The sequence below is a fragment of the Leptopilina heterotoma genome, unplaced genomic scaffold (assembly GCF_015476425.1).
Source record: "Leptopilina heterotoma isolate Lh14 unplaced genomic scaffold, ASM1547642v1 Lhet_114, whole genome shotgun sequence".
In the NCBI taxonomy this organism is placed as follows: Eukaryota; Metazoa; Arthropoda; class Insecta; order Hymenoptera; family Figitidae; genus Leptopilina; species Leptopilina heterotoma.
The window spans coordinates 89,168-114,015 of record NW_025110833.1 but is presented as its reverse complement, the minus strand read 5'-3'; the positions used below and the strand labels follow the sequence as shown (position 1 = coordinate 114,015).

The 24,848-nt window shown below is 22.7% G+C and overlaps 4 protein-coding genes across 4 annotated transcripts; 2 read left to right on the top strand and 2 right to left on the bottom strand.

The window, feature by feature from the left end:
- The first annotated feature begins 1,434 nt into the window (after positions 1 to 1,434).
- On the top strand, positions 1,435 to 6,877 carry LOC122506928 (CWF19-like protein 2). The gene is made up of 11 exons (XM_043619363.1): positions 1,435 to 1,609; positions 2,043 to 2,216; positions 2,365 to 2,760; positions 2,971 to 3,426; positions 3,738 to 3,849; positions 4,080 to 4,222; positions 4,358 to 4,423; positions 4,557 to 4,862; positions 4,998 to 5,153; positions 5,237 to 5,419; positions 6,619 to 6,877. Exons 1-11 carry the CDS (start codon positions 1,607 to 1,609, stop codon positions 6,760 to 6,762), a joined length of 2,139 nt encoding a protein of 712 aa, XP_043475298.1. The 5' UTR covers positions 1,435 to 1,606; the 3' UTR covers positions 6,763 to 6,877.
- LOC122506935 (protein arginine methyltransferase NDUFAF7 homolog, mitochondrial) lies at positions 6,876 to 10,777 on the bottom strand. Its single transcript, XM_043619376.1, has 5 exons — positions 10,365 to 10,777; positions 9,150 to 9,257; positions 7,661 to 7,942; positions 7,456 to 7,575; positions 6,876 to 7,390 (listed from the first exon to the last, which is right to left on the bottom strand). The coding sequence occupies exons 1-5, from the start codon at positions 10,671 to 10,673 to the stop codon at positions 6,896 to 6,898; spliced, it is 1,314 nt and encodes a 437-aa protein (XP_043475311.1). The 5' UTR covers positions 10,674 to 10,777; the 3' UTR covers positions 6,876 to 6,895.
- Positions 10,778 to 10,818: 41 nt separating this feature from the next.
- On the top strand, positions 10,819 to 12,794 carry LOC122506939 (protein kish-A). Its single transcript, XM_043619389.1, has 3 exons — positions 10,819 to 10,969; positions 11,953 to 12,062; positions 12,184 to 12,794. The coding sequence occupies exons 1-3, from the start codon at positions 10,967 to 10,969 to the stop codon at positions 12,287 to 12,289; spliced, it is 219 nt and encodes a 72-aa protein (XP_043475324.1). The 5' UTR covers positions 10,819 to 10,966; the 3' UTR covers positions 12,290 to 12,794.
- Positions 12,795 to 16,242: 3,448 nt separating this feature from the next.
- On the bottom strand, positions 16,243 to 23,495 carry LOC122508110. The gene is made up of 4 exons (XM_043621231.1): positions 23,465 to 23,495; positions 20,800 to 20,947; positions 20,133 to 20,290; positions 16,243 to 16,914 (listed from the first exon to the last, which is right to left on the bottom strand). Exons 1-4 carry the CDS (start codon positions 23,493 to 23,495, stop codon positions 16,592 to 16,594), a joined length of 660 nt encoding a protein of 219 aa, XP_043477166.1. The 3' UTR covers positions 16,243 to 16,591.
- Between the last annotated feature and the right edge of the window lie 1,353 nt (positions 23,496 to 24,848).

Genomic DNA, 24,848 nt, shown 5'->3' with positions numbered 1-24,848 from the left:
GGAATATTCTTTAAAAATACAAGATAAACAAAAACGATGTGTTCCAAGTTTTCGAGCGGCTCTGTACGATGACTGCTGGAAAAAGAATGAAAAAATATTTATGTTTTTGAAAAAAATATATAAATTCTTAGAATTTATTTCTATATTTTTTAATGGTTCTATGAAAAGTGGTTCCATTTTTTATTGAGAAAACATTTTAGTAGCTTTCCAAAAAAATTTTTTAGGAAAATTAATATCAGTTTTACTAGATTCACACTTAGAAAAAATGTTCTTAAATTAAAAGTTTTATTCTTAGCTTTTATTTATTTTTTTAAAATTTTATTTATTATTTAATTTCTTTATTTTCCTTAATAAATTTATTAACTGATGTTATTAATTAAAAAATATTATGAATTTTAAATTGAGAGAAAAAAATAATTTAAATAACAATATATTTTTTGGTACTTACTAATTATTTATCAAGGATGACCGTAAAATTCAACATGAAGTCTACTCTTCGAATATGGATTGCAGTTTGGAAAATTTCTTGGATCTCCTAGAAAATTAAGAAAATTTGATTTTATTTATTTGGTACAGTTAATTTAAACAATTGGAAATATGTATTAAAATTTATTTTATTAGTGAAATAAATCTATAATTTAATATTGCTTACCTCAACAAAGCAGATCGAAGAAAACTGCGACGGTTCAACAAAATCACACAGGTAGAGAAGGGAAACTCATTCACGTTGGGAAGAAGAGAAGGGGAAAATGCCCAATTTGACTTTCATACTTTTATTGCCTCAAAAATATAGACAAGGATGGAGCCAAAACAATTACTGTGAACAATACCAAGGGTCATCGTTATCTTGTTTACAATATGGGATTTACTTCTTATCTCAAATTTTAAATTATGAAAAATTATTTTCACTAATTTTCTATTACAATTTTTGAAAGAATAAAAATTAAAAATGCTGTATACAATAAATGAAATATGCCTAAAAGTTTTTACTGATTATATTTTTATTTTTAATTCCTAATAATTACTATCCTATCATTTCATTATTAAATAACTACTAATTTTGATAAGTAATTAAATTGATAACAAATTTAATAATTAAATTTAATTCAGATAATTAATTAATTAAATTAATTTAATTAATTTAATTAATTGCTGTGATGAGAGCGAGAGTTTCGAAAAGTTAGGTTATGTAACAATTTCTAATTTAATTAAATTTGATCAATTTGATTAAATTAATTCAATTATTTGTTGAAATAAAACATTAAAAAAGTTACCTCAATAAAAAATGGCGATGAGAAAAGATGAAGCTGTCTTCGACTTTGCAGAGACGTCTACTGTATTTATTCAGCAACTTAATTGTACTTATTCCCTTCTATTCAAATGACTACTCTTGGTTCCTAAATCTTGAGTGAGTTTTCTTTCTGTAAAATTACTTTTTCTGTGAATTTACTTAACGTAAACAAAAATCGTTAAATCGCAAATTAAGATTTGTTTTCTAATAAAGAGAACAATAAAAAAAGAAAAAAGTAACTTATCAAAGATGTAAAAACAGTGCAAATTCTATTTAAAGAATAACGAACAATTGAATTTTTACTGGATAGATAATATGGTAGGTATATATTTAATTCTTTGAAAAATATCACGACACCAAGAATTATTGCTCCAAAAATTACTATTTTACAAATTCTAATAATTAAATACTGTATGTAACGATTTTATTTATCATGAATGATGTTTTATAATTATAGAAAAACTAAGTTTTTTGTATAATTAAATTAGAAATTGTTACATAACCTAACTTTTCGGAACTCTCGCTCTCGTCACAGCAATTCAATAAATACAAACAATAATTTATATTTCTTATTATATTTACTTATTAATTTATTTATTTATAATTTACTTATTCTTTATGTAAACTCTTTTTGGGTTTTTACATATCCAATTCCCACTTTTTATTATATTAATTTATATTTATATTCACTGTGTACCTATTTATTCAATTATAAAATTCATTCATTCAATTCTAAATAATAAAATTTCAGGATAAATTAAGTTTTCTCAATTCAAATGACACTGAGAAAAAAATTGAAAAATTTCGATCGTCGTCAATAAGTGAAAAATCAAAATCAAAATTAAAGAAGAAACGAAAAAAGGAGAAACGAGAGAAAAAATCCAAGAAGAAAAAAAAGAAACATCGAAAATCAAGTTCTGATGAGGTAAAAATATGGATAATTTTAATTTCTGTTTTAATTATATTTCTATTTTAATAATATTAATATAATTTGTTTTGTAATTGTATAACTTCCTTATAGAGGAAGGATTGTATAATTGTTAATGTAATTAAATCAAAAAGTTCCAATTAAGAGTTCCAGTGACAGTGACGAGGAGCAATGTGTAAAAAAATTAATCGAATCAAATGACTCTAAAAGTGAGGAAAATTCATTTAAAAAGCCATTGGAGAGAGAAGAATGGATGAGTCTTCCAGGAATATTTCCAACAATTTCCGACGAAAAAAGAAGAGACAAGGGCAAATCAAAGAAAAGTGAGGAGGAAAAATATATTCTCGATAGACCGGGTCAAAGTGGAAGGGAATTAAATCCATATTGGAAGGACGGTGGCACTGGTTTACCCGAAGAACAAGATAGTAAAATAAATCAAACAATGGATATTAATTGGCTAAAAAAAAGTCTTCAAAGAGCGAAAGAAATGGCCGATGAAAAGGGAATTCCTCTCGAACAAGTTGCAGCGGAAAGATGGGGGGTAAATATTTATTTCTCCTTGCAATATTTTAGAAATGGAAAATTATTTATTTCAGTTATAATATTGAAATTTTTTTACCTTCTGTATTTACATTTTTTATTTTATTTGTTTTTTTTACTATTTTGTTTATTTACATTTTTTCCATTTTATTTTTAAAATTTTTTTATTCCGTCTCTTTATTTTACTAATCTTTCTACGAATTTATTTCAGTCTTTAGAAAATATTTTGTCCCTGATAAATGAAGCTGAAAGGAATCATTCAAGAGAATCAAGAAGTCATCACGAACATCGGAGATTTGGAAAATATTCCGATTCTCGGGATTATCATTACAAAAGACACGATTCAAGTGATCGGGATTTTGAGAGGAAAGAAAGGCCGGCATTTAAGAAACCAAAAGGCGATGACAATTATTCCGTATCGTCTTCCAGACGCGAATCGAGTGGGCCGAAAAAATGGCAAAAACCAGAAGTACGGGAAAAATTGTTGAAAGAAAGATCTGAATCGAGTTACAAAGAAATTGAAAATTATGACAAATTTTCAGTCTCGTCGAGTAGGGAGTCTAATTTGGAAAATAACACAATTAATGACGATGATAATATTCTTACTGAGGAAGAATTGAATAAATTGGGCGCCAAAATTGTAAAAGCCGAAATTATGGGCAATGATGTGAGTTTGAAAATTAATTTATGTTTGTTCAAAGTTTTACATTTTTAGAATTTACAGGGTTGCCACGCAACCTGGAAACCAGGAAAACCTGAAAAAGTCGGGGAATTTTGATCGGAATACTGGAAAATTATTGCTTTCTAAAGTTATTGTGCTTATTCTTCAAATCTAATTTTACTTAAGTTTTTCAACATCACTTAAATTTTACAAGATTTGCGTTTACAATTTTCATAAATAGATGAGCAAAGCGTGGCAACCCTGATTTAACATTTATTAATTTGTTCAATTCAATAATTATTTTCTTCGTTTTCTAGGAATTGGCTGCTGAACTGAAACTAAAATTACAGAAAGCAAGAGAAATGCGTAAATTAGAATCGAGTAGAGTCAAGGAAGAAACTGTTATTTTAACCCGAACTGATGCTAAAGGTTTTGAAATATTTTTATTATATTATTTTCCTTTCATTTTGTTTATTATTTTATTTATTTATTATCATTACCTTTTTATTTATTGTCAAACACTTTATTTCCTATTTTATTGTTTTTATTTATTGTTATACTTTTTTCTTCTTTTAAACTTTGTGTTCTAATTTCAAATAACGAATTTGAGTGTAAAATTGATAAACAAATTTTAAATAATCTTAAATGTTTAATTTCAGGTATAACTCGACCTTTGGAGCCAAGAGCAGATTCTTCAAACTCGAGTAAAGATCGGAAAAGAAAGAAAATGGTCCAAACTCATACGGGCGGAGAAAGAGTTCGATACTTTGCAGACGATGACAAATATTCCTTGAACGAAATGGTAAACGAAATATTTACGTTTATTCTATTTTTGTAATTTCTAATCTTACCTAATATTTAAAATTAAAGATGAAAATTACGAAATAGTAATAAACATTTCTTATTTTTCAATGGCGAATTAATTTTTTTAATTCAGTTTCAGAGCGAAAGAGGGAAATCATCTAAAGAAGATGACGAAATGTTCGTTAAACTCGCATCAAAGGTGAATTTTCCCACGTATTTGAATTTTCACACAAATTTATTAATTTAAAAAAAAAACGTATTTATAAACGTATTTGAGAACATTTCATAGAGAAAAAGTTTCATTAATTAAATTAATAAGTATATTTTTTTAGAGTGGCGATATGGACGAACTTTTTGAGCAGAATATTACTTACAAAAATTCAGACGCCAAACAGGATGCCCGTGAACGTTCACAGGCAATCAAGGAGCATAAGAAGAAGACAAAGAGTTTGGAAAATTGTCTATGGTGTTTGGATTCAGAGAGATTATTGAAGCACATGATTATTGCCGTTGGCTCCCATGTTTATTTAAGTCTTCCAGCATATTCTTCCTTAACAACAGGACATTGTTTAATATCGCCCATGAATCACGTTCTCTGTCAAACACAATTAGACGAAGATGTCTACGCTGAAATAAAGGTTGAAATTCAAGTTTTTAATTATAATTAAAAAATTTTAATTTACAATTACTGTAGAAAAAAATTAATTATATTAATTAATATGTATCTTGCTAATTAGAATACTATATTAAAATTTAAAAACTTTTTCTTACAGCTTTTTAAGAAGACTTTAACAAAAATGTTTGAAGTGTACAAAAAAATCCCCGTATTTTTCGAAGTCGCTATGAATTTCCATTCCTATCACCATATGCAAGTAATTTGCGTTCCTTTATCACTGGACGAAGGAAATTTAGCACCAATGTATTTTAAGGTATGAAATATTTGTAAAATTAAAACTTTTTTGAAAAGTAGACTTTGATTTAAATTTTTAATTTCTTTTTCATCTTGTTACAGAAAGCTCTACTAGAATGTGAATCAGAATGGTCAAATAATAAAAAAATTGTCGATCTTAAGGAAAAAGATATTCAACGAGCAATTCCAAAAGGTCTGCCCTATTTTGAAGTCGATTTTGGAAATCATTCCGGCTTTGCTCACGTTATTGAAAATGAAAAGTTATTTCCAAAGAATTTCGCTCAGGTAAAGTAGGAAAAGAAAATATATTTTTAATAAATTTTTGGTTTTCTAACTTTTTAAAATAATTTTTCTTTTTAAATGTTTTCAATTTTATAATGAATATATTGAAAATCATTGGATTTTTGCAAAGAATTTTATCAAAAAATTTGAAAATTATTGAATTCATCGGAGGAACTTTATTAATATTTATAAAAGTAATTTAATTCTTGCGAAGAATTTCTTTGAATTTTTTTAAAATAATAGTTTCTTTAATAATTTTAATTGAAAATTTTGAGAATAATTGAATTAAATAAAGAATTTTTTTAAACATTTGAAAATAATTGTCTATTAATAATTAAAAATTTAATTATTGAATGTTATTACAACTGTATTGAAAATAATTCAATTCCTGAGAAGAAATTTATTATTTATAAAAATAATTGAATTCATTCCAAAAATTTTTTAAAAAATTTTGAAAATAACTGAATTGTTTCGAAGCATTTATTAAAATTTTAGAAAATAATAGTTTCTTTAATAATTTTAATTGAAAATTTTGAAACTAATTGAATTTTATGAAGAATTTCTTTCAAGTTTTTAAATTAACCATGTTTGTTAATAATTACAATTAAACATTTTTTTGTTGAATTTTATTAAACTTTTTAGAACATAATTAAATTTTTCTCAGAATTTTTTTGAAATTTTTTAAAATCACTTAATTTGTTCAAGGAATTTTATTAAAATATTGAAAATAATCAAATTTTTTGAAATAGTTATTATGAAAGGTTTTAATAATTGAATTTGTACAAGAAATTTTTGTGGTTTTTGGAATATAATAGATTTTCTTTAATAATTATAATTGAAAATAATTCAATTCCTGAGAAGAAATTTATTATTTATAAAAATAATTGAATTCATACAAAGAATTTTATCAAAATTTTGGAAAATAATTGAATTGTTTCGAAGAATTTATTAAAATTTTAGAAAATAATTGAACTATTTCAAAAAATTGATCAAAATTTTAAAAAAATAATTGAACTCTTTCGAAAAATTTAATTAAAAATTTAAAAATTATACTTGAATCCGATCGTGAAATTTTATTTAAAATTGTATTGAAAATATTTGAATTTTTTGCAAAGATAAAAAATAAAATAAAAATAATTGAATTCTTCCGATGAATTTTAAAATAATAAATAAAATGAGTTTAATTAAAAATTTTCTTGCAGGAAATAATCGGAGGAATGTTGGACGTTGATTACAGTCTATGGCGAAAGCCAAGACGGGAGAATTTCGAGGATCAAACAAAAAAGGTAATTGAATTTACGCAAATGTGGAAACCATACGACTTCACTGGCGGTCAGAAATTATAGGAAAAAATTTAGAAGTTCGTACAATTTGTTATATCGTACAATATATAAACTTACGAAAAATGTTAATTGAAAATAAAAGAAAATGTCGTTTTTGACATTTTTTTTTCCTTTGAAATTAAATGATTTTCCTTTATTACGAAATCATGAAACCCGAAACGGGCCATTTTTCTAAATGTTGCTTTAATACAGCTGGAAACACTGAGAATACTTTAAATACCGAACCCATTTGATTAGCGTCTGTTATTTGTCGATAACCGTCAATTATAAATTTTTTCTCCTTATCCGTCGCATTTTTTAATAAACTTTGCAATCTTACTTCAATTCCCAATTGTTTAAGAAAATCCTCTTGATTAATTGGTCCAAATGTGACGAGTCGATTATTTTTCGTGGCTATTTTTCTTATCAGAGAAAAATCAACGTCGGCTGTTAAATCCGCAGTGCCGGGATTTAAAAGTGGATCGTGTTGTTTGTGCTCGCGAAAGGAGCGAAAAGTATCGGTTTTCTCCCCATCGTGTCCATAATCAATTATTAATCCAAATCCACCGTTTTGAGTTAGAAAATTTGCGAGTGTATCGACTAGAACCATTGTTTGCGGACTTATCTCCACGTGTAATCTTGTTTCACTTTTCTGTAAAATACATTTTTTTTAAATTCTTTATTTTCAATATATTATTTGGAAAATTGATAATTCACCTCCAGGTACAATTTACTGGCTAATGTCGGTCCTTTTGTTTGAACGTATCGAAATTTTTCCTGACTAGATGAATTCTTATCAATGTCGATTAGTACTTCATGCCATCCTTTATTTGATTTCTGAAAAATGGGATTTTGGAAAATAAAAAAACTTTTTCTTTTAAAAAAAGTGAAAACGATTTTCTCAGAGACTTTTAAAAATTACCTGGAATTTATGAATTGGTAGAGCGTCGAAAAATTCGTGCGCAATAATTACACTGAAATTTTGTGGAACATCGTTGACTGAATAATACCAAAAGATTTTTATTCCATCCTTCGTGATTCCTTGCCTATAGGGACCGATTGCGTTTTTAACGTTTGAATTCACAACGGGTTTAATGTCCTCATAGGAAGCGCATAAATTTTTCGCTTGAATTTCCGAAAGTGTGGGACTTATTTCCACCAAGTGTAATGATACTTTATCGGCGCATTGCAGTTGTTTGAAAACCTAAAATTTTTCTTCTTTTATTGTGAAAATGAATGGAATTTATGGTTAATAATGAAATAAAATAATTATGATGATACTAATATAATATGAAATTATAAATAAATTTTAATTTATACATTTTATATATATAGGGTAGAGTGGGGTAAAAAAGCCACATTTTTACATTTGATGCTGTAAAATCTGTATTTAAAATTTTTTTCTCAAATTTCCAATTGTTATTGAAAGTTAAGTTATTAAGCTTGAAAATTCTTGACGGAAATATTTTTTTTTTTTAAGAAAGGACTAAGTTATAAGAGTTTTACGAAAGCACTGCAAGTGGCTTTTTTGCACCACCTGGTGGGGTGAAAAAGCCACCCTACGATTTTAGCAAAACACGTTATCAATTTAGGTATTTTTATAGTTTCCCTTTATTTATATGACAAATAGTCTTATTTGAAAAATATTTTAATAATTATGAAAGAGTTTTTAGCAAGCAAAATTGAAAATTATATTAAGTTTACCTGTTTTCGATTTGCACTGCCAATTTTTCGTACCTTTTTTAGAAGTTCTCTTTAAGTTTTACCACAGATAACATATTTCGTTGCAACCGTTTATTCATTGTTTATTTTTTAAATGCACTTTGAACTACTTTTTCGTCGTGTTTAATTTATTTTATTAAATAAACACGAGAAATTTTGTAAAATAAGAAGGTTAGTTTAAATAGAAAACAAGTGAATTTCACAAAATATTCAATGGATTCTTTGCCCTGGCTTTTTTACACCCAAGACCAGTTATTAAAAAAAGCAAAAATAAATTGTTAATTCAGTTCAATTTCCAAAAATTAACATTGTATACGTTTTCGGAATACTTTTCTCCTTATGTACAAACATTTATTTTTATTATTCGTTCACTTAATCAGACTGTAATATGTTTGAAAAGTTCACCAAAATGTTTTCAAAAAAGCAACAAAAAATTAAAATTACAATAAAAACAATATTAATCTAGGTACAACATTCAAATTAGATTCAAAAGTTGCGTATTACCTAATAGTATTTATATTCTAAACAGCTGATAAATCGGCTTAATAGTTTTTAAATAAAACTCAAATGGCTTTTTTACACCATGGCTTTTTTACCCCACTCTACCCTAAATATAAAATTATGAATATTATATTTGAAAATTCGTTTCTTTTTCATAATGAACATTTAATTTAAAAATTTATTCTTACCCTGAGAATATCATTAGACAATGTTCCTCTACCAGGTCCTAATTCTACGAGTTGAAAATTCTTGTTACTGATCTTTTTCCACTCGTGTAATATCCAAACAGCTATCATCTAAAAATATTTTCACTTTTCGTTAATAAATATTAAATTAACAAGAAATTAATATTTTTTATTATTATTCAAATTACAAAATTTTATTTTTAAATATCAAATTAAATTTTTTAATATAGAATTTTAGTTTCAAAATTCAAAAATTTCACTTGTAAACTAATTAACTAATTAACTCTACTCTATTTTCAAAAATTGAAATGAAATTCTTTGCAGGAATTCAATTTTTTTTTTAATTACAATTTAAATACAGAGAAAATTCAATTATTTTCAAATATTATAATAAAATTTATCGAAAGAATTCAATTATTCTTAATTATTCTTCAATTATTATCAGCAATTATTTTTGGAAAAAAAATTCTTCTCAGGTCATGTTATTTAGAGTGAAGTTTTTCCATAGTAAAGTATATGGGGCACGTGACCACTGAATAACATGATCTTAACTCAATTATTTTCGAAAATTTGGATAAAATTCTTTGTAAACATTTAAAAAAAATTGCAATAAAATTTTTAAAAAGAATTTAATTACTTTCAAAAATTTTGATAAAATTCCTTTTAACAATTTAATTATTTTCAATGCAATTTTATAGAAATTCCTCGTAAGAATTGAATTATTTCTAAAAATATAAATGAAATTTTTCCAACCAATTTAATTAATTTCAAACATTTTAATAAAATTCTCAAGAATAAAATTATTTTTAATCCCAAATTATTAAAGTTACAAAAATTATAACATATTTTTAACAAGAAGTTTATTTTTATAATTAAAAAAAATTGTTTTTTAACGCTAAATTATGTAATTAATAAATTTTGAAATTTTTGCTTTAAAAATATCACAAAAATTATTTTTCGCTCTTTAATTTAAAATTAATTTTTACATTCTTGAATGTTAATTTAATTTTATAAATTGAATTACAATGTTTGATTCAAAACAATTATGTTTAATTAACTTTTGTTGTTATAATCTTGAAAACATTAAATTTTGTAATTTCCGAATTGAAAAACTCAGAATAATTTTAATAAAATAAATTATAATTGTTAGACAGTAATAATTTTAATAAAACAAACAATAATTGATAAATAAATAATTAAAATTGAAATAAGTCGTACCTCACCGAAAAGTTGACTAATTTCTGGTGAAGTAACGAAGTCACCCTTATGACCAAAAACATCTTTTTTCATATAATAACCATCAATGGGATTTGTTAATACTTCCTTCATATAATCAGCAATACTAATGGGTCCACAAGTTAATATTTTAGAATAAAGTTGTTTATAAAGATTTGATTTATCTTTCCACTGTGAATTAGAGAAATCATTTTGTAATGTCGTTGACGCAACGGAATTGTGTCGAATAATTCTTTTCAGTACTGTTTTAAATTGTTTCGTAACATTAACAATTTTCAGAGATTTTAACATTATTAATGCGTCAATAATAGTAATAATCTAATAATTATACAAACAATTGAGGTTAAAGTGTTTGTTATTGTTGAAATATCGAGCGAATATCGAATCTAACCGAAGTCGATTCGATTAATCGAATTCAATATCTCGATTGTAGTTCTTCGACCATCCGACAGAGTGACACGTAAATGTCAATGTTGTCAACGTTTTTGCATGTGAATCAAGTATTTTTATCAGTTTTTTCCAACGAATTAATGAAAAGAAAGGAAGAAATAAGTTAAGAATTGGTAATTACCCGACTGATTGCAATGGTGAGTCGTAAAATTATATATTTATTAGGTTAATTTTCTATTCATGCGTTGAAACTTTGGTTGTCACTGAAGTCAACATAACCTCAAAACTCTATAGAAATATAAATATGTTTTGTTTTCTGTTAAATTAACATAAAATTTGTTCTCTTTTTCATTTCATTCACGTTATAAGAGATAAAATTAAATCGAAAAAATGTGTTTAGCAATTAAGAACTGAAGTTTTTTGCAGTATTTATTGCGTTGACCGTATAACCTCAAATGTTGAAAATAAACAGCACAAAATCTGTATTTTTGTGCTCATTTAAGTAAAAAGTGGTAAAAATTAGATTTTTAACAAAATTTGATATTCGAATTGGCATATTTGATAGGTTTTCTTTTTAATTTTCATTTTTAAAGGAAAATTTATCATGGCAGAATGTAAAACAAAAGGGAGCAAATATTTTGTTTCAAAACTAGAAAATATTTATTTTATGAATTTTTAAATTACGAATAATGATTGTTTTGTTTCAATTTACTGAAAAATAAGACGATCGAGGTTTCTAAGTTATTAACTGTGTTAATTGTCAAACCAAGATTGTTTTATTTTTCCGCAAAATGAACTTTCGTGAATAACCTGCTAATAATTTATGAAACATGAAAGAATTAAAAATAGTTTTGTTAATCATTTTGTTATTTATTTGGATTATTTTATTTTCGTTATTTATTTAGTTATTTATTTAGTTTATTTATTTATTTAGCAATTTCTTTAGATATTTTTTTAGCAATTTCTTTAGATTATTGATTCAGACATTTTTTCGATTTCTATTTCCTTCGTTTTTTTTTATAGATTTAGATTTTAGATTATTTATGGATTATTTATTTAGATATTTTTTTCGATTTCTCTTTTCTTCAATCTTTTTCTTTTACGACAAAAGAAATCACTCTAAAATTGTCTAAGCAAATATGGTTGAATTTTAATCCTTTTTTTTCTATTTTTGGGGTAGTCGGCCCTATTTAATTTCCAGAGTCTTCTAACAGTTATTCTGCTTCTAATTTGCACGTGTGCGTATATCCGTTCAATAGTTCCTAGTTTGCTGGATAGGAATAAAGTTGGGTTAGTAAAAATTAAAAAAATAGAGTCAAAAGAAAAATTCTTTTTCTCAACAATCAATTATTTTCCTCTCTCTCTCTTCATTGCTAGAATCGTTTTTTAAATAATTATCTATTGTCGCTAGATTCCTGGGGATCTTCTGGAAGTGTGCCAGGATTGGGGAGCGAAAGAGTCCTTATGTTGCATTATGCTGTTTCTTCATGGCTTTTAGTATATTGTTTTGGTCCTGAGAGGATATAGGATAATTCCAAAAGGAAGGAAACTAGAATGAATATAAACTTAAGGAATTTTAAATCGACCAAAAAAAAAACAATTGTCTTAGATAAGACACGATAAAAAAAAGGTAAATTCAAAATGTGAAAAAAATGATATTTTTGTTTACGAAAAAAAAATTAACAGAAAGAAAGGTAAATACTATAATTTGTGAAGAAACGAAAACTTAATGTTTAATGAAAATGTGAGATTTACGTTCGTATGACAAACATTTTGTATTTGTTCCTTTTTTCGACGGGAATACATAAAAAATACACTTATTTAAAGCTTAAAGTAGGTTTTCTATGAAAACAAAAGAACTAGTTACACGATATACATTATTTGTCAACACGTTAAGATAGCGAAGCTATACTTATATATATATTTATTTATATTTATATATAATTGTCCAATTTTGAGCACATTCTGTTTATTTTTCTCAGCTTATTCTCACAATATATTTATATATTTTTCTATAAACAACAACGTCTTTATAATTATTGTAATAATATTTTAATAATATTGAGCATCGTTCAATACTGTTTTTAATAGTCGTTACGTCAATTACATTTATCCCTGCATTTTTTTCTTCTCTTCTTTTTCTTTCTTTCAAAAGACAGTAATTTACACGATGCTTTTATTTTGCTTAAATTCTAGACAAGAAAATTTTCCTCTTTTTTATAAGATAGATTTTTTTATGTAAATTCTTCTTTTATATAAAATTATCTATCTAAAGGAAATTTTTTCTTTGAAAATTATTATTTTATCAATTAACTATTCTTTGAATTTATCTTAACTAGTTTTCGAATTATTTTAGCTATTTTTCAAATTATCTTTGCTATTTTTCGAATTATTTTACTTTTCGAAATATTAGCCGAAAAAAAAATTTTCTTATTGGATAAAAATTAATAGTTTGTGACGCATTTTTTTTTTGTGATTGAAAATAAAATTTCTCGTACTCTCTACAATTTATTTATTTTAATATTATTTCTATCTAATTTGAACAGAATTTTCACAAAAAATTGTCTTCGGATTTTTTTCTCTTTCAATTGATTTTGGAGAGTTTAGTGTCAGGTTTTAGAAAAATAGGCCTTGTTTTTCTTTTTTTTGAAAAAGTGACAATATTTATTAATTGATGATTAATGGTAATTCATAATTGATGATAATTTTTTCCTGATTAGTCAACATTGTAATTGCAAATTTGGTTTTCAATTTAGCTTTTATTATTTTTATTTTCTTTCTTTCTTTTTTGCTAATTTCTCTTTTTAAAATTTTTCTTTTGTTAATCTTTTTCTTAATTTCTTGTTAATTTCTTTTTCGTTAATTTTTTTTGTTAATTTCTTTTTCGTTAATTTTTTTTTGTTAATTTTTAATTTCTTTCCCTATTTACTTTTGTTTTGTTTATTTTTATTGAAAAGTCAATGTTTGTAATTATTTTCGAAATAAGATTTTTTTTTGAAATTTATTTTCCATATTTCGTTAGTAAATATAGTTCGATAATTGTAATACAATTTCGATCATTATAATCGTCGTTTTACTGAATCTAGCCATTTACAAGTACAACTATATTTTCTCACTAATCTACATTCGATTCAAATTGAGCTAGCAGGACCAATCACTTTTTTTTTAATTCTATACAATACTGCAATGTAGTAACTTACTTGAAATGTTCCTTAAACTTTTTTTTTCTGGACTTTTTTCACAAAGGAAACTGTCGTTTATTTTTACAAATCGAATTTAAATTTCTTTTTCTTCACTTCATTTTTCTTAAATACTAAAACTTTTTCCATTTCATTTTTCTTAAATACTAGAACTTTTTCACTTCATTTTTTCTTAATTACTAAAGCCTTAAACTATAATAAACTCGGTAAAATAATAAATTAGTTTCTAGATATTTTTTTTCTAATGTGTTTAATACAATGTTGGGTATTGTGTGCAATTTTTTTATGGATATGAATTTTTACGTCGATATGATATCAGTTTTATTATTATAGCATTGTAGCATTTTTCTGAGACTATTTTTTTTATCGCTTATTTTATATAATAATTTTTAAATAATCTTATATTTATTATACCTTTTCTTATACACATATTATTGGAATTATTTTTTTTTCACTAGAACTATTATTTCACATTCAATTATCAATTATCTTTTTTTTCCCTTTTTTCCCCTTAAAACTAGAGAATTTGATACGCTAATTATTTGTCAGCATTTGATTTCAAATAAAAAGAGTTTATCTATTTATATCTTTTTTTTTTATTTATTTTTCTTTTCGTTAATGCAAAATATTGTCAGATAGAAGACAAGAGCGAACGTAAGCCTTAATATCACAAACATTTTTTTTTTACATTTATATACCTATATATATGTTTTTAAGTTATTTTTTTACTCATTTTATAAAAAATTTTATTAAGCAACTTTTAAATAATTTTTTTTATCAGAGCATAATTGGATATATTTATAGATTACAGACTATTGCTTAATTAATAAAATATTTTTATTCATCATCTTTTTTTTCTAATGAGAAAAATTTTTGGTGGATTAAAATTTTTTTCTATTTAATAAATTAAATGCTGTTAATTATTTAATTTGATGATTAATAATTTAATTTAATAATTAATTATTTAATTTTATAATTAATTATTTACTTTAACAATTAATTATTTAATTAATTATATAAATTATAATTATCTATTTGCAGTTAATTATCTAAATGGAGGTTTAAATGATTCGAAAAAGTTGTAAGCAGAAAAAAGAGTTTAGAAAGTTTTTTTTTTTTTTTTTTTGAATAGAAAAATGATGTGATTATGGTGAAAAAAATGAAGTTGAATATTTTTACTATTGTTTGGCTATGGGAATTAAAGAAATTATTTTTTAATCTCTTGATTTTATTATAAAAAAGATTTTACATTTTAAATAATTATTTTAGTTTGTTTACATACGAGACATCCCTGAAATATGTTTATAATAATAAATAATAAAAACAGTCATTACATTCTAGTAACTAATTTTTCTTTTTTAAATACAGTATTTAAGTTAACTACGATCTTAACAATTTAAAGCAGAAAATCTGTACATAGAAAGAGAATAGTAATTTCTTTCTCGATATTTATTTTTAGTTTATTTTTTTTAATTTTTTGCTGATTTTTCATTACCATTTTTTATTTCACTCAGTCGGTATTTTATAAACACTGAGTATTCAATTAATACTCATTTGCAAATATTTCATAGAAATATTTACAATTTATCTTCTTTAAATTTCCCTTTGGCATTTTGCGATTTTTGGTTTTTTTTTTATTACGAAAAGAAATAAATTTTTTTAAACAATATTAAAAATTCTTTTTCAAATTTGTACTTAATTTGAAAGTTTTTTTAAATTACAAATTCTTAACAACTAAGACATTGAAAAGTAATTTTTAGCAAAAAAATTAAATCCACAATTTTGCGTTACTATTTTCAATTATTTATTTAATTAGATAAACAATTGATTAATTATACTTAATTAATAAACGAGAGTATTTGTAATTAATTAACTAATGGTTTTTTTTGGTAATTTAACAACTTTATTATTTTAATTTGAATAAATTGAAATTTTTATTAATTAAAATTTTAACTAATTAACATTTTAATTCACTTATTTTAATTTGAAGTAAAATAAAATTATATTATATTATATTATTATATTATAATTATATTATTTTATGTCAACATTTATTTCAATTAATTAATAAATAATAGTACTTGAAACTAATTGAATGTATAGAAAATTAATTGAAAGTATTTGAAATTAATGGTATTTCAAATTAGTTTTGCTTTTATAATTCTTTTACTTTCAATATTTAGAAAAATTAGAAAACCAATTATTTCAGAAACTTGAAAAAGTTTCTTTTTTTACCGAAGTTAAAAATATTCGTTTTTTCTTTCCAAATATTTTTTTTGGCTAAAATTAAAAATTACTTCTCCACTTCAAGAAAAAATATATTTCGACTACAATTCTTCCTATACGTTAAAATAATGAAAAAGAAATTTTCTTCCTTCACTTTTTCTTGTCTGATTAAAAAAAAAAATATGTCGATTACGCCCTCTTTCTTTTGACTATTTTTTTTTTTTTATATATAAAAAAGAGAATTTACATTTCCATTGTTTAACATATTACGCGGATCGTTGTTCATTGTCATTTGGGCACGCGCATAATATTCTAAAATGGAAAATCGTTGCTTCTTGTACAATATATATACTCCTATTATAGCAGTTTTCTAATTTTATCGTTCGCTTCGAATTACCGCAGCGTAAAAGAAAGCAGCACACAAATCGCACTTATCTGCTTGATCACGTTTATGGCAATGGCGTTGCTCTGCACGTTCAGCACTTCATTATGTTTAAGTGCGTTCTTGTTCTTGGTTAACGCTATACGAGGATCCATAGTGGTCGTTAAAATCTTATTCGATACCAATCTTGCTGTACTTTTTTGCATTGCCGGTGTACTAAGCTGATGATATTTTCTACGTTGATTTGTCGAATCAAATTCATTTTGTATATTATTATTGTTTCTCCCTTTATGTGTTGATGTTGATTTTGTTGCATGCATTTCGGGTAGAATTTCTGTAAAGAAAAATTTTGTACTTTATATTGTTAGTTTTCTTTTTCTATTTAAAAAACAAATTAACGCATCGTTTAATAATAATTAATGTTAATATAGAATTATTAATTATTATTAATGTTAATTATTAATTCTCAATAACTAGTGTATTTTGTAATAAAAATCAACAAATTATTTATTTAAATAATAATAATAATAATAGTCATTGACAATAATTAATATGTACAAAATAAAATAGAATATTAATAATTTAATACTGATGTAAATAAATAAATAATTATCAATATTAATACAACTTGAATTATTAATCAATTTAAATTATATTAACAAAAATTAACGAAGCATATAATTAATTATTTCTACTAAGAATAATAATAAATAATGCAACTAAAAAAATTTCTAACAATTAATAATATAAAATTATTCGACATTATAATTATTATTAATAAAATCAATTATAATAACCATAAACAATTGTAATTTTTATATAATAACGAAACATAACGAATTATGTTTTTCTCAGAATTTTATTAAAATTTTTGAAAGGAATTGAATTTTTTCCATGAATTTAATTATTTATAGAAATAATTGAATTCCTGAAAAGAATTTTAAAATTATTTATGAAAATAATTGAATTTCTGTGAGAAATTTTATTATTTATGAAAAGAATTGAATTCCTGTGAAGAATTTTATATTTTTTATAAAAATAATTGTTTTTTTGCAAAGTATTTTATTAAAATTTTTGAAAAATAATTGAATTTTTACAAAGAATTTTATTATTTATAAAATTAATAGAATTGCTGGAAAAAAATTTTATTATATTTTTATGAATAATTGAATTGCTGGAAAGATATTTATTAATTATAAAAATAATTGAATTCCTGCGAATAATTTTATTAAAATTTTTATAATAAATAATTGCGAAGAATTTTTAAAAATAACTGAATTGTTTCACAAAAGTTTATATTAAAATTTTTGCAAATAATTGAATTCCTCCGAAGAATTTTATTATTTATAATTATTTTTAAAAATAATTAAATTTTTAAGAATAATTTTAATATTTATAGAAATAATTGAATCTCTAGGAAAAATTTTATTATTTATAGAAATAATTGAATTCCTGAAAAGAATTTTATTATTTATGAAAACGATTGAATTTCTGCGAGAAATTTTATTATTTACGAAATAAATTGAATTTCTGTAAAAAATTTTATTTTTTTATAAAAATAATTAATTTTTTTGCAAAGTATTTTATTAAAATTTTAAAAAAATAATTAAATTTTTACGAAGAATTTTATTATTTATAAAAATAATAGAATGTCTGGAAAAAATTCTATTATATTTTTAACAAAATAATTGAATTGCTGGAAAGGTATTTATATTATTTATAAAAATAATTGAATTCCTGGGAATAATTTTATTAAAATTTTTGTAATAAATAATTGCGAAGAATTTTTATTTTTAATATTTATAGAAATAATTGAATCCCGAGAAAAAATTTTATTATTTATAGAAATTGAATTTGTGCAAAGAATTTTATTAAAATTTTGGGAACTAATTTAATTGTTTCGTAAAATTTTATTAAAATTGTATTGAAAATAATTGAATTATATAATAATTGAATTCCAGTGAAGAATTTTATTAAAAATTTTAAAAATATTAATATCATTTTATTAAAATATGTTTCCTTTTAGATTCATGAAAATTGGAATAATTTCCAATTTAATTTTATTAACTACATTAAAAAGTGGATAATTTGATAAAAATATAAAATAAAATTGTAAAATAAATAAATCTTTAAAAATATAATTAAAATATTTAAATATTTCTCAATTTTCATTTATACCTAATTCAAGTTTCGTTTCGAAAGTTTCATTAAAACTTGAAATGACAATATTTTAAAAAGATGATGAATAATTTAAAAAGATGATTGAATAAAATTATATATTTTCCATCAAGTTTGAATGGAAAGAAATAAAAATTAATAATAACTGAAATAGAATATATTATTAATAAAATAAAATCTCTAAATTTAAATTAGTAAATGATTTTTAACTTAAATCAGTGATCGACTTTTTGCTTTTAAATTAGAAAGTTTTACTAATAAATTAGTAGAAATTACTATTTCTTAGTAAAATTTACTAATTAAAAATCAAAAAGTCATTTACCAATTTAAAATTTTAAATTAGTAAACATTTTCACTAATTCAAAATTTAGAGACAAAAAAGGGAAAAAAATTATTAATAAAACGGAAATAAAAATTATAAAATAAATAATGGGGGAAATATATATTATTATATTACATAAATATTTCGAAGTTTATTTAAAAATAAATTTCACGGTTAATTTTTCTTAAGATTTTTTTCTTCTTTTTTACGTAAAGGATTTGAATGAGAAATTTTCCAAATGAAACAATATGCGGCTATCAAACTTTGGTGTTATATTTTTGTTTTCTTTATTTCAAACAAGATTGGAATTTAAATAATGCCGTGAGGAATATTGTGTGTGTATGTGTGCATTGTATCCTTCAATATTTTTTTTCTTCCTTTTTTCCCCTTCAATTGAACTTTGAAAAGTTTTTCTAGAAAACACGGATTGAGAGTATAAGCTTCTAGAATTCTTTGCTTCTTCCATGAATAATTACAAAAGAAAGAAAAGTTAGTGGAGAAATATATAATGTAAAGAGAATTTGTATGTATATACAAGGAAAAGTTTTCTACAAACATAATGAGATTAAAGGAAAAAGAAAATAAATACAAAAATAATAATAATAATAGGAATATATCGTTTACAAATTATGTTGATAAAGTTTACATCGTTTGTAATCGAAATGATTCAGAAGAAGAGAAAATATTTTTTATACTTGTTTTCATAAATTTAATTTAATATTTTTTTCTAAATTTTTTTTTTTTGTTTTTTTAAATATTTTTTGTAGAGACAAACATTTCTGAACAATTATTATTTGAAATTCAGTAGTTAGAGTAAGTTTTAGGTCAGACAAGGGATTTTCAAATATTAAAAAAAAAAAATAAATATTTTTTTCACTAATCTTTTTCTAGTTCTCTTAATTAAAACAAAAATAGGACAATTGAGTGTAAAAAAATTAAATTTAAATTTAGTATAGGATGTTATAATTATGACATGTTCTTATAATAAAATTATAAATAATTGCAAGCATCATTTAGTTGTTAAATAATTATTTTAAACACAAAGTTCTTACTAAATACGGTCATGGACAATTCGGCATCTCCCAGACTCGATTGCGCTGAACATTTATATACACCCAAATCTTCTAATTGTACTCCTTTTATTGTTAATTCCGTCGTCATTTTCCATTCATAAGTTGCATTTACTCGTTCAATAATTTCATATCTTTCTCTGTGAAATCAAAAAATTAATTTATGAAATTTAATACTATGTTCATCAAATTTTCACCTATTGCGGAATAAGAAATTAACATAGAAACGTCAAAAAGAAAAAAATTTATGAATAATACAAAAGAATTAAGCGATGAGTCAAAGGTTATCAGAAAACTCTTCAGAATTTAAATTTCGCGAACAATCGCATCTATATAGCTTTAGAAATAAAATCTCATTTAGAAAAAATAAAAGAAAATTTTTCCTACAAGTAATTTTTTGCTAAAAAATGTAAATTTATAAATTTACATCTTTTATTAAATGTAAATTAATATGTTTAATGATATATAATATATCTACTTGTTATTTAACGAAATTACTAAATAAAATAATAATAATTATGCTTAAATAAATTAGTACATATTGTTTATAAAATAGAAAAAATATCTCAGAACTTTTTAGATTCATTATTAGTTTTACTTTTACTATATACATATATTAGTTAAAGAGAATACAATTAAATAATCTTACCCATTCATTATGACTGTATCTGCATCATCGACCGTATGTTTCCAAACAGTAATTGTCTTTGGATATCCCTCGATGACACATTTTAAGGTGACAGTTGTGTTAATTGGTGTACCCAATAATTGATTACTTGTGAATATTTGGGGAGCAACTGTAAAAATTGGAAAAAATTGCTATCTTAAGTATTACTTTTTAATTTTGGATTTTGAAATTTTGTTTTGGAACTTTTCTCTTTTTATGAATATTAAACATACAATAATATTATAAATATACAGGGTTGGCACGCAACCTGGAAACCTGGAAATGTCAGGGAATTTTATAAATCTTGAAAAAACATGGAAAAGTCAGGGAATTTTGATTTGAATCATAGAAAATTATTGTTTTCTAAAGTTATTGTGCTTATTCTTAAAATCTAATTTTACTTAAATATTTTAAAATTAATTGAATTTTAAAAGAATTGCGTTTACAATTTTCATAAGTAGATGAAATTTAAAAGGTTTTAATTCGAAATTTTAGAAAATTTCAATTTTGAATGAATGAATTAAATAATAAAAATTTCACAAGAATTATATTATTTACAAATTTTTTATAAATTTCTTCACAATAATTTAATTATTTTCATAAAGAATAACATTTTTTTTACCAGGAATTCAATTATTTTCATAAATAATAAAATTCCATACAGGTTTTCAATTATTTTCATAAATAATAAAACTCATCGCAGAATTTCAATTATTTTGAATACAATTTTAATGTAATTTCTTGAAAAATGTAATTATCCTTAATAATTTTATTAAAATTCATTAAAGAAATTCAATTATTTTAAAAAGCCTTTCTATAATTTATTTATTAGCATTTAATTATTATTGTCCATCCAATTTTCATTTTTAGTTTAATTCAATTATTCTAAAAAGAAATATATTATTAAAATTCGTCTGAAGAATTCAATTATCTTTATAAATAATAAAATTCTTTTTCATAATTCAATTATTTTCAAAAATTTTAATAAAATTCTTGTCAAAATTTCAATTATTTTCAAAAACTTTTCCTAATTCAATTAAATTTTTTACAGAGATTCAATTATTTATTAAAATTTGTCAAAAGAATTTTAATTATTTAAAAATTTGTTGATAAAATTCTTTAACAGAATTTAATTTTGAGAAACATTCGATTATTCAGTAAATTATTTATTTTTGTATTTAAATAATTGAATTTTTGTAAAATTTTCTAATAAAAATTTATTTCAATATGCATTTCAATTAACATTTTAAATAATAATTGAACATTAAACTCTCTAAAATTGAATAAATTAGTAAAAATGGTTTCTAATTTGAATTAGTGACTTACTTTTTGTTTTAGAATAGGTATGCAGATTTTACTAATAAATAGTCGTTTCTACTAATTTAACAGTTAATTTATAATTTAATTTATTGAATTTCAGAAGTAATATTGAATTCTGAAAAGCTTTTAAATTATAATTTTTGAAAGTTTGAATTTTTCATACTTTTAACTGAAAATTGTGTAGATTTAATTTTTTTAAAATAGTTTAATGGAACTTTTGAAATTATTTGAAGTTTTTATTTTCTAATATATATTTGATTGAATAATTTTTGAATAATCTATGAAATTTCGTAAAATTGAATTGTAAACAAAAGAATTTGAAAGTTTTCAAAGAATTTTTTTAAAAATTATTAAAAATGAATGAATAATTAATTTAAAGAAGAGTTCTAGTTAAAAATAATTGAATTGAAATGATAAAAATAAATTTCATGAAGTTACAGTAACAATATTCTTATAATATAAAATTATTATTTTATCAGTCGGTCATCTTTGATTGTTAATTAATTATTATAAAACATGTGAAGATATCGATTGCTCCGAGTCGAAGACTCGAAGTGATCGATTTCTTCATGTTTTATAACAATTTTTTAAAAATTGTTTAATTTCAAATAGGTAATAATAATCATTAAATATTTATTTAAAAAAGAAGAATAGAATATTTTTCTGAGTAATAATTTTTGAACTGAATCAAAATATTCTTTAGAGTGAAGGAAGAGTAAGAATTTTGTCTGGAATTCAAGCGGGAAAGTCAGGGAAAAACAAAATTAAATTTTTGTTGTCAACAAATGTAGTTTTAAAAACCTGGAAAAGATACGTTTTTTAAACTGGAAAACCTGAAAAAGTCAGGGAATTTGAAATGAGCAAAAGCGTGGCAACCCTGATATAATACATAATAAATATAAAATTTATTGAAAGTAATAATAATAAAATTAATAATAATAATAATAATAATAATAATAATAATAATAATAATAATAATAATAATAATAATAATAAGTTTTTTTATTTTTATGAAAAATTAGTAATAAATTATTATTATTATTATTATTATTATTATTATTATTATTATTATTATTATTATTATTATTATTATTATTATTATTATTATTATTATTATTATTATTATTATTATGAATAGTGATTAAATATTTATCTAAAAAAATTTTGTCAATGTTTCGAATATAAAAATAGAAAAATATTGAGCAGAATAGGAAAGGCTTAATAATTATCGTGTATATAATTTTGGGAATAGATTTTTTTTAAGACGAATATCAGAATAATTAAATATTACTTTATATTGTAGACAACCTAATGATACTTTACATACACAAAATGTAGTAACTCGGTAAATATTTCATTATTATGTTACTGAGTGAAAGTTAGAAACTTATGTGCTTTGTTCTAAGTCTAGTGCTTTAGTATAGCTGCTAATTGTTGAAGTTCTTGCGGCTTACTTGCAACTTTTGGTTGCGGCTTTAGCTACCCGTCTTTATTCTATTTTATTTAGTTTAGAGTTCACTCTCTCGAGCTTCCAAGACTTCTTCTTCTTCTTCTTTTTACATTCTTCTTTTTTACAAGAAAAGAGAAAGGTTATGAAAACTATTAAAAACTTTTTAATTATCTTTTTAGCAATGATTTTTTCCGAAGGAAAAAAAATTCGTTTTTAATAACCTTCTTAAAATTTACATCATTTTTTCGTATAAAGATTTTTTCAAAATCGAAAAATTGATAAAATTAATAGAATTCTTTGAAACGTTTCAATTATTTTCAAAAATTTTTCGAAATTCAATTAAACTTTCAATAACTACTATTTTAATAAAAATTGCCAAAAAACATTTTTTTTTGCAAAAATTTAGAATTGAAATTATTTGGAGGATAGAATAATATGTAAACTTTTTTTTAAAAGAAAATTAGAAAAATGTCTGTGGAATAAAATACGAAATAAAATTTTTTGTGAATAGTCTAAAAGGAGTTTTTTAGTTGTAAAATTTAATTTTTTAATATCTACTTTTTTATTACTTTTTTCATTCTTTTTTTTCTTTCTTTTTTTCTACCTTTTTAAATTTAATTGACGAGTGTACGAAGTCTGAATTAAATAATAAATTTTAACTTTTGTAAAATTTAACTTATTTGGGTATTTGTATTTATATTTTATTTCTATAGTTTTTTTTTAATAATATAATTTTTTTTCTCGGTGCACATTTTCAGTTAATAAAAGTAGATTAATTACTTAATAATAGTAAAGTAACGAAGCTGAAATGTCACGAGAGAGTCTTGACCTTATTTGAACACTTTATAAAGTAACCTTTTTACGTGATGAGAATTTACAAACGAATGGTTGTCTTTTTCTTCTTTTTTTGAGTAAAAGAAAAAAAAATTCGATTAGTCTTAAGACGTAGCAGAAGTTTATTCAATTCTGCATCTCGGTTAGGTCACTGGATTAGATTTCGTTCAAGTTTACCCAGTAGGATTTCAAGAAGTGAAAATTCAAACCTCTTTAAAGAAAGAAGTGGAAAATGGATAAAAAAAGAGAGCTAGAGAGAGAGTAGAAATAACGTGGGAAACAGACAATGGGACAAGTCTTCGTGAATAAGAATGGCATATCCGGAAATTCGAAACGACTTTGGTCTTCTCTTGTACACCTGCATTTTCTTTTTTCCCTCCCCTTCTTTTTTTTCCCCAGTTCTATTTCGAACGCCTCGAAGCAAAAC

Bases quoted from the DNA above. Each gene is read 5' to 3' on its own strand.
- LOC122506928 (XM_043619363.1), top strand. The intron at 2,217-2,364 runs GTAAAAATATGG...GTTCCAATTAAG, and splicing joins GAAAATCAAGTTCTGATGAG to AGTTCCAGTGACAGTGACGA. The intron at 3,850-4,079 runs GTTTTGAAATAT...GTTTAATTTCAG, and splicing joins AACCCGAACTGATGCTAAAG to GTATAACTCGACCTTTGGAG.
- LOC122508110 (XM_043621231.1), bottom strand. From the start codon at position 23,495: ATGAAATATTTACCGAGTTACTACATTTTGT. The intron at 20,948-23,464 runs GTATGTAAAGTA...CAATTTTTACAG, and splicing joins ACCGAGTTACTACATTTTGT to TTGCTCCCCAAATATTCACA. The intron at 20,291-20,799 runs GTAAGATTATTT...TTGATTTCACAG, and splicing joins GATACAGTCATAATGAATGG to AGAAAGATATGAAATTATTG.
- LOC122506939 (XM_043619389.1), top strand. The intron at 12,063-12,183 runs GTTAGTAAAAAT...TATTGTCGCTAG, and splicing joins CTGGATAGGAATAAAGTTGG to ATTCCTGGGGATCTTCTGGA.
- LOC122506935 (XM_043619376.1), bottom strand. From the start codon at position 10,673: ATGTTAAAATCTCTGAAAATTGTTAATGTTACGAAACAATTTAAAACA. The intron at 9,258-10,364 runs GTACGACTTATT...AAATATTTTTAG, and splicing joins TTAGTCAACTTTTCGGTGAG to ATGATAGCTGTTTGGATATT. The intron at 7,391-7,455 runs GTGAATTATCAA...TGTATTTTACAG, and splicing joins CCAGTAAATTGTACCTGGAG to AAAAGTGAAACAAGATTACA.